At 44.3% G+C, this 16,806-nt stretch overlaps 1 protein-coding gene across 2 annotated transcripts; it reads left to right on the forward strand.

Annotated features, from left to right (window-relative positions):
• Positions 1 to 517: 517 nt before the first annotated feature.
• On the forward strand, positions 518 to 15,968 carry LOC107078539 (CD276 antigen homolog). 2 transcript variants are annotated; one of them, XM_015356648.2, is made up of 6 exons: positions 518 to 703; positions 8,474 to 8,578; positions 8,822 to 9,154; positions 9,657 to 9,962; positions 11,225 to 11,347; positions 12,917 to 15,968. In XM_015356648.2, exons 2-6 carry the CDS (start codon positions 8,509 to 8,511, stop codon positions 12,946 to 12,948), a joined length of 864 nt encoding a protein of 287 aa, XP_015212134.1. In that variant the 5' UTR covers positions 518 to 703; positions 8,474 to 8,508; the 3' UTR covers positions 12,949 to 15,968. The 2 variants fall into 2 exon arrangements, with proteins under 2 accessions (XP_015212134.1, XP_015212135.1); XM_015356649.2 differs by having other exon boundaries at positions 8,477 to 8,578.
• Positions 15,969 to 16,806: the final 838 nt, after the last annotated feature.

The raw sequence follows: 16,806 nt of genomic DNA on the forward strand, positions 1-16,806 counted from the left end.
TACACATGCGTGACGCTGCTACCCAACTGAAATATTTGTTTTATGTCGACTAACCCTTCGTTACTCTGCATTTAACAAGTTCAGACATTTTTCCTGGCTTCTAACGAAGGTTACGCAGTTTGTGCCAAGAGCAATGTCACTGACCACATTTATTAAAGCCGTCAGCATTTACATTCGATCTATTCGATGCTTGGCCTACGTCTAATATTAAACATAGTTTAATTGTTATTAATTAATATATTTCAGTGTTTTCAGTTATTGGCGTTAAAGGTTAAACATTTCATTTCACCGTTTCTGGAGCAAATACATTGTTTTTTTCGGAACTTTTTTTTTAATTATTGCGATTAGGTGAGGTAGATTATAAAAGTATAGCGTACATTTTTAGACGGGGCTTGCATTCACTTGACCAATTCACTTTTTCCCCGTTCGTCCTTTGTCGTAGTATGTAGAAAACGTTCTCTTGAAAGCAATACCGTACGACCTTAAGAGGAAAATAAAATCCCCCGCAGAGGCGAAGCGAAAGTGAAAGTGTCGAGGTTTGTTTAAAAAAAACAGTCAGATGAAGGCGGCTGCTGTCACACGGTTACAAAAGTGTCGCGCTGTTAAGTGTTTGGTCTTTTCTGCGCCCGAATTTCGTGACGGGAAAGGAAAGGATTTGTTAAAGCGTCCACACTGAACTCCTCGAAGGCTGTTGTCGGCTCAGGTAAGACATGTTCTCTTAACTGGCGATTTACAGTGACGTGCTGGGAGACGCAAGACTGTTGATATCTGTTACACCGAGTCGACGGTGCGCTGTCGGAGCTGGTATCGGTTTTGGTCAGAGCAATTTCAATGTCTTCAAATCTGTAGTGCCACATCTTCCCCGTGGCTGCTGTATGATGGGACTTCACTCAGGGGCTGACGACTACACGAGGCACAGCCTCTCGTTTATAACCTTTTCTTGAGAAATCCGAAGAACAGCTCATTTTAGATGAAGGAATACTTTTTACGATGGAAATGACTTTGGTCGATCTCAACGAGCTTGCTTTCTTTCTGCAAAGAAGCCGATGAAGGGGCTTCAACATCACGACGGGCGTCTTGCTCCACACCCCCACCACCCTTTGTGTACAGAAACGTCTACCGCTCTGAGGTTTTAACGCGCTTCCTCAGGGGTGTCCATTGGGGTCCTCCTGTTCTTCTTGAGATTTTGTGCTGTTTCAGTGCCAGCCTGCTACTGTATGATAAATACTATAATATATTAAAAATAAATCGAAGCCATTGTCACATCACTTTGAATAACCACTTATCCAGTTCAGGGCCATGGCAGCCCAGAGCCTATCGCAGGAAACGTTGGGTGCAATGTGGGGGTACCCCCGAACGGGGCAGTCCATTCCACCACAGATCAATTGAAGTATTTATCCTTAACTGAATCACACAACATTTTTCTCAGTTAAAAACTATTTCAGGGAAAGGGAAGTCTGTAGACGTCTTGATCTTAACATTTTAGGGACTTTCCAAGAGGCATGTCCGCTTCCTCATGGTGTTAGCTAATTTCCTGTGAAGGTCTGAAAAGAGGAAGGCTCTTGAAGCAACAGGGACGTTCCTGAGAAATGTGTGACCCTTTCCCAAGTCACCTAGAATCACTTTTAAAACACGACTTGTGAACCAGACACAACAGGTCATGATGTGTGGGAGTGCAGGTGGGTTTATTTAAATCAGAGGCTGCCCAGGCCTGCTCCTGTTAGCCCCAGGATGTGTGCAGTTGGTTGTCAATACTGGTGCTGTTGTGACTTGCTCATTCGTGATGAAGGTGTATGAACTGATATGTGGGTGGGAGTGTTGCCACCCACTTTTCACCAGCTGATTCATATAAGGAAAAGTTGCAGGTTGCAGGTCGAAGGTTTGGGTTTGGGTTCGTGCTTCTAGTTGCGCTTCTTTTTAAAAAACCTTTTCTGCTTTAAAAAAAAAAAGATGGATAAGGCAGATTAACTTGAAAAGAGGTGAAAAGGGCAAAACGTGGCTTTCGTTTTGACAGTCCTACTCCCTCCCTTCCTTACTTGGCAACATCGTGTGGACTTTCCTAGTTAGAGTCTAAATGCAATCACCCAGCAAGGGCAGTGCAACCTACGCATGCTGACGTTGCTGCTAAAATTGTGATTTGTTAAGTAAATTAAGATCATTCAGGACTGAAATCTAAGGACTCTTCTGTCCTAGGCGATCATTCTCTTAATTGAAGAGATTTCTTGCCTTTTTTTTATCAGTACCGTACAGGGTTAGGACTGAAGACCCCTGTGCTGAACATGAGTAGAAGGAAACAAACACTGGTGCATCTGTTGTGGAGGTTGTCAGACAAAATTCAAAGTTTGGTTGGCAAAAACAGGATTATTTGGCAATCTTTTTAAAAAGCACAGAAAACTGCTGATGTTGCACTTCAAATGATGGCATATTGGAGCCCGGATAATGAATAAGAAATATACATAGTCAGGTCAAAACAGTTAACTTCTCCCAAATGCTTAGTGAGGACGAATTAAACTGGAACACTTTTTTCTGCACTGAGCTAAAGAGCAAAGATTTTATCTAATTTCCTGTTTTATTATTTAACAGTGAACATAAAAATTGAATGTAATTTTATACAGTATTGGAAGAAGAACAAAAGGATTTGATTCATGAGCGCTGTCCTGAACAGTCGATCAGAACTTATCCTTGGACATATAAAAGCTCAGTAAACAGACTTCATGAAACCAATACTATAATAATAATAATAATAATAAACTTTATTTTATAAAGCACCTTTAAATGTCGCTTTTCAAAGTGCTTTACAGAATGACAACAACAATAAATAAAAATAATACACAAGATAAAACACAACTACAATACACAAAGACCGTGGATGGTGGTACTAAGTATTATAGGCGCAGAGGGGTAAAGAATGGACCCAGTTAAGTAAAGGCTCTTCTAAAGAAGAAGGTTTTGAGTCTGGATTTCAAGGAGTTTAGAGAAGGTGACTCTGATATCCTTGGGGAGAGAGTTCCAGAGCTTGGGAGCATAACAGGAGAAGGCCCTGTCACCCATAGAGTGTAGACAGGATTGGGGAACAGTAAGGAGAGCAGAATTAGAAAAGCGAAGGTTGCGAGGTGGGGAGTAGGGCGCTAATAGTTCAGACAGGTATTGAGGTGCCAAGCCATGCAGAGCCTTATAGGTGAGCATGAGGATTTTAAAGTCCACACAGAATTTGACAGGAAGCCAGTGCAAGAACTCTAGGATAGGAGTAATATGATCACTTCCACTAGACCTGGTCAGGATTCTGGCTGCCAAATTTTGGACAGACTGCAGTTTGTTCACTGTGGATTTAGACACCCCAGGGAGTAGAGCATTACAGTACTCAATTCGGGAGAACACAAATGTGTTGATCAGCTTTTCAGCCACAGTTAGTGATAACATAGGGCATAGTCTAGCGATATTTCTGAGGTGAAAAAAAGATATTTTGACAATATGCTGCACATGTGGGTCAAATGTTAAGGTAGAATCGAATATCACCCCAAGGTTTTTCAATTTAGACTGAAGCTCAAGTACAGTACCATCTACAGATAGGGTAACAGGACTGGCTTTACGAAGTTGATGGGGGGTGCCAATAAACATGACTTCAGTCTTGTCACAGTTAAGATGAAGGAAATGTGGAGTCATCCAAGTTTTTATGTCAGAGATGCAATTAGATAGAATAGAGACGGCCACATCAGTGTCAGCTTTGGTATGGATGTATATTTGAGTATCATCAGCATAGAAATGATAGCTGAGGCCATGTGATCTTAAAAGCTGACTTAGTGGAAACATGTAAATGCTGAAGAGCAAGAGGCCCAGTATTGAGCCCAGAGGAACACCAGACTTGACGAGACCAATTTCAGACATATATCCGCCAAGAGAGACAAAGTGACAGCGATCAGTGTAAGTGATCAGGTAAGACTTGAACCATTTGGGAGCAGCGTCAGAAACTCCAAACACAGTCTCAAGACGAGAAAGTAAGATGTCGTGGTCAACAGTGTCCAAAGCAGCACTGAGTTCAAGAAGGATGAGTACAGAAAGAGAACCGGAATCAGAATCAATACTAAAACTGAATTATACATGAAAGGATTTGGTTTTGAAAATCAAGGGATTCTAAGTTGGGTTTGGAGGCGTCCGAAGCCACAGAATCTCTCATGTATCTGGTCAAGAGAAGGCTCTTGTGGAACCTGTACATTGGCACAGCAAGATGGCCTAAATCAGTAGAGATTTATCTCGGCCTGCGATCCGGACTATGCTCATGCAATGCTTACTGCAATTCAGGAGCAGCTTGGGGCAGAGTCCAAATTCCAGCGAGAGCTGGCACCAGTTGCAGAGGATGTGAATCATGCGCCGATGTGAAGCACCTTAAATTAGCGAGCCACTCCATTCGGGTTGTACTGGAGCCTCAGAAAGGCTTTACAGCAGTCTAATCTTGCCGAAGTAACAGTGTGTAGCGTTATTATATCCCCAGGGAGAGAGGGAAGGCATTGGACCCTACTGTAAACTAAGCAGTGTTACGCAGGTGAAAGAAAGATGCACTTCTGAGATTCCTGATTTGGTCTGCAAATAAATCAGAGTTTCATCAGCATAACAGTGAAACCCAGCAGATTGTACTGAAGGCGTATATTGTTCACAAGCCATCCACAATAGTTGTGTACTTTAATTCTTTGTGTGGCATGAGTCAAGGTGCCATGCCTAGTCCTTCTATGAGTTTTTAGTCTGTAAGTAAACAGTTATAAAAATCACAAGAAGAGAAGAAATGAATATTTAATTTTCTGTCTTGCTATGCCCTGTATCCTGTAACTCTAAACTTTAGATCCACAGAATGTAAAGCTTTTCAGTGGAGCTATAGAAGTATTGTCTTTGATCATACTGAGTTTAAAAGGATCTGGGACAATGGCTGGCTTTGAAGTCTACAATAGTTCAGTTTTGAGAAGGAGATCTAACATAATGCAGCACCTAGGATTCTAGAGTGAAGTTTAGCAACGAACGATCTCACGGATTTTGACCTCTCCTTTCGACCCCGGGATTTTGCTCTTTTGGACTTCGCCTCACTGACTCGTTTGCCATCTCAGACACTCGCTACGCATAGGGTTCAGCTCGTTTACTGACGCTCTGGGGTAACGCAATGAGCTTTTCTAGGACTTTGAATTGTTCAGGAGTCTTAATTGAGTAAATCGGCTTACTTAAGTACTGCTGAGAATAAAGCATAGGAGAGGCTGGGATCACATGGACCAGGACTGTGAAATACTACAGGAGATGCCTGTTCAGGGAAAGCAACCTGTTGGATATTGGTAAAAAAACAGCAACAGGTACAGTATGTGAAACAAATCTCCTTACTAGATATTTTACTACTACTTATCTTCTAACCTTGAGCACAGAGCATTGTCTGCTCAATACAGAGGGGAAGGTATTTTATGTAGCTGTTTTGTTTTCCTTGTGGTTTCCCATTTTCCTTCCACACTGACTACTGCGAACAGTACGAGATGATGGGACGTGATGTCGGACATGGTCACAAAAAAGAGAAGCACGCTTTACATAAGAAAGCAAACACTTCCTCCTTCGCTGAAAACAACCCCTTCGCCAAAACAATGCAGCATTATTAAAAATGTCTCCCAGCTGGAAATACTAGTCCGACTCCCCGATTACGAGAAGACCCGACCATTGTTTTTTTATAAAAACAAAAATTCTCCGAACCTTTGCATCACGCAGAAGATGTATTGTCTCCTCTCTCTTCTGTCCGTTGGTATAGGGGGTTTTGTACAGCTGAACACCCTGCTGGGGACAGCAAAACATATTATATTATGCTTGGACTGGGCTTTGAAAGGAGGAGGGGGACTTTCAGTGAAAACTCCCAAAGCATTTCCTTAGAAAATCTGATTACTGTCAGGCTCCTCTCCCTTTCACACGGTGATATATTTAGTAGGGCTCCGGTGGTAGACAACTGTAAATAATCTACTTGCATTTAGCTAGTAAGAGTGCTTTCAGAAAGCAGACATGCACCAGCTCTGAGAGAAAACCTCACCCTCTCTCTTAATCCCTGTGCAGAGCAGAAGCATCATTGTGGGGGGGCTTTGTTATAAGGGCCCTCAGTATCCCCAGATGGGATACAAATGTCACTTGGTAAGCTCGGTCATCATAGCTCCAGGTAATTGTGGGTACGCCCATTGACTTACCCCCGACAACTTGTTTTAAGGTGACCCCACCCCCTCCAACCCTGCACTTGAACATGGGCATCTCTATGGGAATGGGAGGAGAGCTCTCATGTGGACGTTAACCCCATCCAGCGTCCCTGGTTCCATCTGTCCTAATGGTGTAGCCATCTTTAAATTAACACTGCTTAAGGAGAAGATTGAAAGATTTGATCAACAAGTGTCTGCTTTTCACCAAAGCGACGCCTGCATGCTGTCACGATCGCAAACCCCTCCTCTTAAGGGCGCTCTAGCCCTTCCTTGTTTGTCTCATCTCCCGCACCTGTTCCCCGTTCCAGCCCCTTTTCAGTTCCCCCTTAAAAGCCAGACGCTGACGCTAATCCGGGCTCTGCATTGGTTCCCCCATCATGTGAGCCCGGGACCTGGATGCACCTGGCTCCGTTATGCTTTTAGTTCCTGTTCCTGTTCCTGCTCCCATTTCCCCTGCCGGTCCCGACCCGGTTCTGGTTTTAAATCGTCTGTCCCGGATGGATTGGCTGGCCTAGGACTTCTGCCCTGTTTTCGGATTTCCCTCTTGACTCCTCCCCAGATTGTTTCCCTCGGCCTCACCTCCCCCGAGCACCAGCACTCCGTGGACACGCCCCCCTGTTTCATCCCTGTATCCTGCATGACTTTTTAACCGTGTTTTCTTCACTATCCCTGGATCGTGTTGTCTACATAGGGTCCAGAAAGAACTTCCCCTGGCATCTACTGTACCCCCTTAAATCTGGAAAAATAATAATCTCTTCTGCATGGTTCCAACACTCAGCCAGTGCGTATTGGCTTTGATTTGTCTGATCCATTTTGTTTTTTTGTTGTTGAAAAGTTTTGAAGGCAGCTCTGTTTTTGTAGCTCTCAGGAGTGTGGAAAATGGTTCTGGAGCCTAGGGGAGTGACAAAGAGAGTATCTGTCTGTGACGCAGTACATCATAAATTTCTCCCTAAACCTCAGCCAAATTAAATAAGTATGTTTCCCTTTCTCTAAGAAATGCAGCCATCGCCAATGAGGAAGTGCTTTGATATCAACATCATACTGGCACTCTGTAACAAATTAGTACTGTGGGGGTATTCTGCCACGTCATCCCAGATGTGTATATTAACATCAAAGACATTGCAAACCATGAGACACTACAGTAAATATACCTTTATACAGTACTGAGAGACATCTAAGTGCAACAAATGCTATTGATTCCAATAAATGGCTTTAGGAAGTCCAGAACAAGGTACCCTGCCATTTTGTTGAAGCTGATACCCTGGTTTCTTTCTAGTGAGAGTGATGGTTTTGATGCACTTTTTTTCTAACATAACATCACTTTATTGGCCCTATACAATTTCTTGCATTAGTAATTTGTCTTTTCGCATGCTCCAGCTTGCTCTCCATGAGGCACAGACACACAGAAAGGGAGAGAAGCTGGGGGTCAGAGCGCAGGGTGAGCCTTTAATACGCCGCCCCCGGAGCAGCTGGGGTTAAGGGCCTTGCTCAGGGGCCCAACGGAGTAGGAGTCCTCTGCCGGCCGCAGGATTTGAACTGGCAACCTTCCAGCCACAGGCGCAGATCCTGAGCCACAGAGCCACCACTCCGCCCCTTGTGTTTCACTAGTTCATTTTCCCAGAAACCGTGTGGGACCGTGTGTTTTTGAAGACATCTCAGATAAAACACCTACGAGGCTGTGAGAATGATGGAGGGAAGAGATTCTGATTCGAACAGTATTCATTGCTAAGAGCACAGGAAGGCCAGGGTTAGGGTCTCTGTTGCCGCATTGAAGTCATATCAGTGCCTTGTCTGGAAGAAAATAAAGCTGAGTTCACAGGGGAAAAAGCTGTATAAAAAGATTCTATGAAAAAGAGCTGCCCGTATGGTGAAGATCATGAAAAACACAAAAACACGTATTCCCTTTCCTGTTCGTGGGATCTCAGTGACGTTATTTGCTTGAAAAAGAGCTTTGTTTGTAAATAGAAATCGGTGCCGGCAGCTAATTGTTGTCTCCTGTTTTTTTTTTAATAAGTTTCCCAATCAGTTTCTGAGAGGAACAGATGTTCCCCCAGCTGTATGTTCTTTGGATGCATTGGATTGTTTTAGAATTAGCGAAAACAGCAGAAGAATCATCCAGCTTCACGCCGCTAAGAGGTCAGGTGGTGCAGTCGTGGGCTGGGTAGCAGTACAACCCCGACAGCTTCTGGGTCTTGGGTTCAATTCCAGCCTCAGGTACCTTCTGCGTGGAAGAATAGCTTATTAATTACTGAAAATGCAACCTTCCCTTTCAGCAGGTTTCACCAAGCTAAGAATCATCCAGTACGACATGGACAGAAGTGCTTGGCTGTTTGCTGTGGTGTTTATTGTTGAATTCACCAGGGTAACCCCCTCTGACAGTAAGTGTATTTTTAATTGCATTTCCTGTTGTAGCTATAGAAGTGAATGTAGCTGAAAGTACCTCACCTTGAGTGACAACTGAAAGAAGATGGATTTGTGCTTGAGGACCATTCTTTCTTCTGCACTGTACACCTTCTCATTGTGCTGTGCCTCTTGGAACTGTTTGAACACAGTAAACACACTCGTACAGTGCATTAACCTAACACTTCTCAAATCAAAATCTTCTTATTTTAATTCCACAGAGCTTGTAAGTATGCACTGCCAGTCCGAACACCATGGGAAATTTGGCCAGGACACAAAGCTCAGTTGTATCGTGAACAGCACCTCTTCAGAAGTCAAAATTGCCAAATTACTTTGGAAGAAGGAATCTCAAGGTTCGGTGTTAACTTATGATTATGGCAAAAAGAAGGCAGAAGATCCTCGTTTTGAGCTAGCCCACCAAAGTTGGGGTCCAAACAATTTGGATGTCTCTTTGTTGGTGAGAAACACAAAGATATCAGATCAAGGAGCTTACTCCTGTGTGGTTGTGACAGACCGGGGTTTCTGTAATGGTGTGACCACACTGCAAGTCACAGGTAAGTTTCAGTGGCCTTAAACTCAAAAGGAGTTGTACTGAAAACAGTTAGCGTATGAGTGATATCTGAACTGTGAACACTATAAAAAAGCATTCCTAGTGTATTTTAAAAGGCTTTTTGTATTTAAAAAAAATACAAAAAAAAATTAGACTAAAAGATATGTCCTTCCTGGAGAATCATCCAGCTAAATGTTTAATCCCTGAAGTAGAAGGAAACAAAATGATACTTGTTAGGACTCTTCAAAGCTCATTACTTCCAAACTCTTCCTGTGCCCTCCAGGTCTGTGTTGTCCTGGTAGGCAGTGATCTCTCAGCCTCAAGACTGGCCTGAGTAGAGCAACAGCTCTCAGGCACAATCTCTTCTAGTTTACTCTTGTCTCTGGAGAGACTGAGATCTCTAGATGACATCTGCGACGAAGATGTGTGCTTGTGTTTGAGTTACTAGAGGAAACATTTCAGCCGGAACACAAGCGCTGACTTTGGTTTTTCCCTTTCCATGACAGCTGCATACGCCCAGCCCGTCATGAGCTCCATACCAGCAGAAAACATTCAGGAAGACAGCACAGTGGAGATTTTCTGCAACACGAGTGGGGGTTACCCTGAGGGAAGAATCATGTGGCATGACCAGTATGGCACAGACTGGACACGGAGTGCGCAGACGAAGGCAGTGCTGACCGAAGACGGGCGCTACAATTTGACTAGCAAATACACAGTGCTCAAGTCATCCTCCAGCTCTCTTGAATACAGTTGTTCAGTACATAATAGTCAACAAGTCAAAGAGGGAACACAGGTCCATCATCTGATGTTTGGTAAGTTCACATGCATGTCTTTATCTCTTGATAGTTTCGACTCTAATGCTTCCATTATTTTGCTTTTTTTTTTGCCTTTCTGATCAGAATGCAGCATGACTTGACCTGGTGGCACTCACATTGTGCAATAATGTGTTCATGTGGAGCCACAGACAGATTTACTGTATTTGGCTTTCAGGTCTCAGATGGGGCTTTTGCGACCTTGAGAAAGATACTGACAGGCTGCTCCGGTACAATACCCAGCTGTGTAGATGAATGCTCTCCAGGTCTTCATTCTCTGTCCAAGTCAAAGTTTTTGATGTACTTAAAATGCAGGGTCAATTTAAAAGCTCCATTTAAAAGCATTTTCTTTTCTGAAGTCTTAATAATAAAACAGATCTAGGAGGGAATCTGCTTTTCCAAGATGTGTACAGTTTGGATCCTGGTATTTAAATAGCCCTTATATCAACGCAAAGAACATAAGGTATTCTGTAGGCTTGGAGCCCTGGCACAGTTGCAGTATTCAGTGGTGCCAGTTTTTGAGAGGAGGCCTGAATGTCTGATAAGATGTGTAATACAGCCGTAATGACCTTTTTGTGGTGTGGTGACCCCGTGGCCTAATGGATAAGGCATCAGCCTCTGGAGGTAGGGATTGTGGGTTTGAGTCCCATCTGGGTTGTGTGTGATTACATGTAGTGGGTGGAGAGGTGACACTGTGGCTAAGGATCTGTGCCTGTGGCTGGAAGGTTGCTGGTTCAAACAGAGGAATCTTACTCTGTTGGGCCCCTGAGCAAGGCCCTTAACCCCAACTGCACCAGGGGCACTGAATAAATGGCTGACCCTGCGCTCTGACCCCAAGCTTCTCTCTCCCCATCTGTGTGCCTGGGTGTCTCATGGAGAGGAAGCTGGGGTATGTGAAAAAAGACAAACTCCTAATGCAAGAAATTGTATATAGTACGTATAAAGTGATTTTATCTTATCTTTGTAACCCGATGGCGCACACTGTAATTCTGTATGAGCAAGGAGCAGGTATTGAACAGCAGGGGTACAGCTGTGCCCTGTACTGAAAGCAGTTCACACCTGGACCGTGACCTTTGTGCACTGGGGTCCCCTTCACAGCTGTGTGCATTTTTAACTTCCAACCCACAGGCAGTGGCAGATCGTGTGTTGACGTGTAGCGATCTTATTTCCGATCGCCCGGTGTTTGCCGTGCATGTGTACGTTACTGAGGTATGCAATGTTGGTGGAGGTGCAGTGTGTAAGCGCTCCGATGTTTCTCCCAGGTCCTAATAAGATGGAAGGCCCCAGTAACTCCACTGCAGTGGCAGCTGTGTTCGTTGTGGTGGGAGCTCTGGCCGCTGGCATTTTGGTTTTGTTCCTGTTTCGCCGAAGGAGGAACTCCGGAGGTGAGCCATGCTTTCCTGTGCGGAGCTGGGAGGGGGACTGTGGAGGGCATGCAGTCACTCGCCGGAGCCAGGGTGGGGGTGGGCAGGCAGGCCTTTGTTCAGGCACGTCGAGGGCTGGCATGGCAGGCGAGAAGGGGAAGTGACGCAGTCTCTCGGGGGTCTTTAAGGTGGAACGGAGCAGAACTGCTCATGCACGCACCGTGACTGTGCTTGAGGGCCATGTTTGGTCTATCAACGGACTGAAGAATCACTTGGGCGAGACTGTGCGATGGAAAAGTTTAGCAAGCATCTGCGTATCATACTGTGTATACCACACACACAGATTTGCACCTTGCATCCTGTTCGCAAGCCGAAGCTTTTAAAACAAAACCCTTTGGGTTGTCACAATTTTATTGTGGTGTGCTCAAAAGAAGAGAGAGAAAAAAAAGAGAAAGAAAAGTATCAGTAACATACATATATCAAACACAAAATTCAATATCATGCTACATTACAGTGAGGATAGATATCCGCCAAATTACCAACACATTCTTCTCTAACAGTTATAAGCCGGAATAGCTTTAGGATGCAACAATCCTGCTACCCAGAACCCACCTGCTGGCTGGGGAGCTGTGGGCCGCTCACTGATAGAGGCCGCAGCGCAGCAATGTGTGCAGACAGGGGTTCGAGGTCAGCGGTAGAAAGAAGAGCAGCCCATAGTGATCTTTTCTGACTATCTCCGTTCTGCAGAATAACATGCCTACACTTAAGTGCTCACCTTCACCAATAATGATGATAGCCTCAAAGATCCTGGGATCGATTCTGGCCTCTGGTGTCTGTCTGTGTGGTGACTCGGGGGAATCTCTGAGTTTGCATGGGTTTTTGCTGGGTGCTCCCATTAAAGATGGGTTGTTGTCCTTTTCTGTGTGTTGAGGGGAGCGGGGGTTCAGGGGGATTTCATCCTTGTTCCCACTACTTTTCCATTACAAAAAATAGTGTATTAGCTGTGGGGCTATAGAGAACTTGAGTTGGATGGCTTCCTCTGATGTTCTGCTTCTTGTGAAGAATCTTTAAAGTCTCCACAATTTCATTTTTGATCCTACTGAGATCCTTAATGTGCTTCCATCTAGCTCAGCAGTTCAGTTCCCAGACCTGGTCCTGGTGCCCCAAACCTCTGCTGGCTCTTCATTCCAGCCCACCTTCATTAGGCAGCTGAAGCCTTACCTGATCCAAGAAGCTGCTTCATTGGAATATTTGCGTTTTGCTTCTAATCATACGTTTGGAATTTTATTTCCCTTACAAAATGCTGTGGTTAAAGCTCCAACATGTTTAACAGCTGGGAACGGACAGGTCTGATGAATCTGACTGTTATTAACCCAATAGATTGTCTAAGTGAGGACACAGCTGGGTGTAAAAGCCACAGTGGTGTGGGTCACCAGGGTGAGGACTGGGCACCACTGATCTAGCTCCGTTCACAACCTTGATCCAGCGTCCTGGAGTCGTGCGTCGTGACAAAGAAAAGGGTAGCAATTTAAAACTAAAACGCTTGCCAGCAAAGGTGACTGACAGCAGTGTTTTTGAATTTGTCGACAGCTGGTGACTACACCGCGAGAGAGAAGTGCTGAGGAGAGGAATCTTCTGAGCTGGCAGGATGTTTGATTCACTGTCTGCTAACAGAGAAACCCACCAGGGTCAGCCAGCAGGGCCTGCTCGTGTTCTAACATCTTGTGGACTTCCTGCCTGCCTGGTCCCCTAAAGAGAAAATCTTCACCGCTCCAGGCTCCTCTTGTAACTGATATTTCAGCTTTAATGAAGGTTTAATGTCGTGAATTTCTTTGTTTCCTATCGTTTCAGTGCCCTTTCCTCTGCGGTTTTGTTTGCTTTCCTCCCACTTTCTCTTTGTGCCATGGAGACATTACAGTGATTCTACAGGACACATGCCATCAGTAGTTGAAACGTTAGGAAGGGGGATTGCAGTCTATAGGCTTCTGTTGAAACCCATGTTGATACCCTGTCTTTCACAAGAGCTGCAGTTCTGGAAGAAGGCTCTCTTAAGACAAATCTGCGTTTTGACACCATAAAAAAGATGACGATTTTTTCATTTGACATTTGTTCCTACAGTATATGAATGGAGGCCAGATATGATGAGAGCTCAGAATGAGGCCAGGGTAAATACGGTAGCCACCATCGCTTCTGTTTCAACCGTTGAAAAAAATAATACAATAAATCAATACAATATAACGTTGGAGGTTTTTCCAAGATCACCAGGCTGCCATTGTGTAAGTTCTGGAACAGCCTGACAGATTTCTTTTCTCCTTTTGTTTTTACTGTGATCCACTTTAGAAGCCTTTAGACAGTGAACCACCCAAGTTTCAACTGCAGTTGAAACAGTGTGCAGTTACAGGTGGAATATATTTTGCAATCTTTTGGCAAAGGACAATCACAATGTGTGTTACAGGAGAGTGTGTGAGTGAATATTGCCTGTGTTTCCATTATACTTTTAAATGCATGTGTTTGCATTTTGTTTAGTCATGCTCCTGTTATTTGTTTAAAGCGAAATGATTTACCCTCCCATCCTGCAGAATGTAGCCACAATGTTTCCTCATTTCTTATTTTTCAGTTTTTCTCTTCATAATCATGCGGAACATCAAAAATACTGTATATATGTTTATTACTTCTTAAATCCTGGATGTTTATACAATTTTATAATCTAATTGTACAATGCCAACGTACTAAATCTTTTGGAATCACTGTATTTTTATATGTTGTATAGTGATTAGCAGTAGCTTTTGGGATGTTCACTGGTCTTGGCTGAGCCCCAGTGCCTGCTGGTTTGCAGTCTGACAGAGCCCTGGGTTTTTAATGAGCATCATGGCCCGTCGATGGGGTGGGAGGGGCAGGCGGGCTTGTTCAGAGCTCAGGGTGAGCCCTCGCTAATGGCAGGCTGGAGTCTGGGCTGTGAGTGGGACCCCAGGAGGCGAGGCGCTCCGAGGGCAGTGTGGGGGTCTGAGTGGGCTGTTCTGTCACTCGGCAGTGGGGAGAGAGCGTTGGCGCTCCGGGGGTCCCGCCGGACCAACGGCCTGAGCACAGCAGCGCAGCACGCCACCCTCCTGCCAGAGCAGGCCGCGAGACTGGCCAGCGGTTTCAGACCAGCATGGGGGGCTATAACGAACAAGCTCTTTCAAATACTGCTGTAAGGAATCGGAAAGAAAAGAGCTGGATTTCCTCCACCTGAAGGAAGGTGTGAAGTGGGAAACAGGCTGGGTGAGTACTAGCAGGTGCTGGCATCCTCCAGGACCAAGACTGAAAAACTCGTAACACCTTTGAGAGACAATGTTTTTTTTTTACCTTTGTTGTCATGTTTGTGTAGCACTGTTTGTTTTCACTTCTGGGTACATTTTACCCTGTTGATGTTTTTAATTGTTCGTCAGTTTCTTCCACGAGTAATCCTTGTCTTTTAACAAGGATTCATCTGGGAGTCTTTTATTAAAACACTCAGCGTGGAGAATCCTAGGAGCCAACGCAGTATTTCAGCCAGAAGAGAATGGTTAACCGGGTGAGGATGTACAGTAATTGAACAAAAACATCTGCACTCAGCTGCACTGTCTTTTTCCTAACGTAAATGACATAAGGCGCTGGCCTTTCACAGCTCTTGACCATCCTGAAGAGTCACTGCTGTGGTGAAACGTTGATTTATTGTGTTGTGGTAATTAAAAGAGAATCAAAAAACAAATTTCTATTGGCTTGGCATGCAGGTAATGGAGAACTAGTGTAGAGTTTCAAAACTCATTCTGGGACAATAAAAGGATTGAAAGGCCTTCAGTTCCAGTTCTCCACGTGCCTTCAGCTGTGGGATTTTGAAATGGCAGTGTCTGGACAGACGAAAGCGTGTCTTCACGAGTGAGGGTACAGGTTTTGTGCTCGGTAGGAGCAACAAAGATTGAACTCCTATCAGAATGACTGTGGCTTGTGAGAGTTACTTGTGTTGGGTTTTAATAATATCATTGCGGATACCAATCAATAATGAATTGTATATACCTGTGTAACATTTAGTGCCTGTTATTTGCACTCCAAAATAAAGACACCTATTTTTTAAGTGTTGGCAACTGTGTTTAAAAAAATACCATTTTATACTTGCCAGCAATTTTTTTTCTCAGGTTTTCAGGCCGCTGGGGAAAAGAAACAGCCCAAAGTTAACCTTGAGAGCTGGATGTGATGGTTCAGTGACTTTGTATGGCAGGGCTCTGATGGGAATGGCTGGTTCATTCTCCGATGCCACAGGTAGCTCTGTTGTGATTATCTCCCCTGTGCTCTGTGTTTCCTGATGGAACGTATTACTCGATCAGTGTCCCACAATCTTTCAAAACTGAGTGTAAGACCCTCGGAAAACCTGCAGGAACATGCGGAGTGGTAGTACTGGCCTGTCGTCAGGTAACACTAATAAAGCAAGCGGAATGAAATTAGAATCTTTAACAGAATGGCGCATGTATTGATAAGCAATCATTACTGTTGTGATCATTTTCAAGATTAATGTGCTACTGAGCCATTTTTACTACCGTGATTTCTTTGGTTGGGGGAGGGCAGAGATTCTTTGTTCTGTTGCTTATTTTACCTAAAAACTAAAAATAAAGCACATTTACAGATACGTTTTATGACTCTTGAGTGTTTCTTGCCATCACGGCATTCTCATGCAGCTGTTTCAGTAGTGAGTTATAACCTTTCTCTGTATTGTGTGACTTGTAAAAAAGTAGCAGTGTGTAAAATGAACTGCCTTTAGATTATTGTAGGTCCAACCTAAAATCTCTGAGTCAAAATCGCCACACCTGCACAGGCTGAAAGGCCTCTTTTCATTTATAACTGCTGTTAGTTTCTTCCGAGTTACAGAGTGCACACCAGGTTACCCTGAAAGGTTAATTAATGTTCTGCAATTCATACTGATGCAATGCAAAATTCTTTACAGTGCTTCCTGACTATATACCTCACCACAACTACTCTCCCTTCCAGTCCACTCCAGTGGAGCAAATAGCTCGTCAGTTGAGTATCCGATAATTAACAAGGTCACTTTCATCACTAAGGTGCTGCTTGTACTCCTTAGAAAGAGGCAATGGGACCCACACAGACTGCAGGGTGAGCGCCCCCTACTGGCCCCACTAACACCTCTTCCAGCAGCAACCTTAGTTTTTCCCAGGAGGTCTCCCATTCAGGTACTGGCCAGGCTCACATCTGCTCAGCTTCAGGGGGTTGCAGGGTGATATAGCTGCTGCCAATGTACATAGCTGCTCAAGAGCCAGACCAGTCTACTTTATAAAGGCCTTCGACAGCAACGTGTGAATCGAAGTGAACATTTTGCAGTGTTTTTGTTTTTGTGGTTTCTTTTGCAGGGAACATCCTCATTTATTTTCGACAAGGGGGTTTCAGATCTGCTTGGACAGATGGCAGAGCTGTGAGAGAGTCATTTACAAAGCGAAGGAATGTATTGTCAC

This window comes from Lepisosteus oculatus, chromosome 9 (genome assembly GCF_040954835.1).
Source record: "Lepisosteus oculatus isolate fLepOcu1 chromosome 9, fLepOcu1.hap2, whole genome shotgun sequence".
NCBI lineage: Eukaryota > Metazoa > Chordata > Actinopteri > Semionotiformes > Lepisosteidae > Lepisosteus > Lepisosteus oculatus.

Excerpts from the sequence above, each read along its gene's own strand:
- LOC107078539 (XM_015356648.2), top strand. The coding sequence starts at position 8,509 with ATGGACAGAAGTGCTTGGCTGTTTGCTGTGGTGTTTATTGTTGAATTC. Across the intron at positions 8,579-8,821 it reads CAGGGTAACCCCCTCTGACA|AGCTTGTAAGTATGCACTGC; the intron begins GTAAGTGTATTT and ends TTAATTCCACAG. Across the intron at positions 9,963-11,224 it reads GGTCCATCATCTGATGTTTG|GTCCTAATAAGATGGAAGGC; the intron begins GTAAGTTCACAT and ends TGTTTCTCCCAG.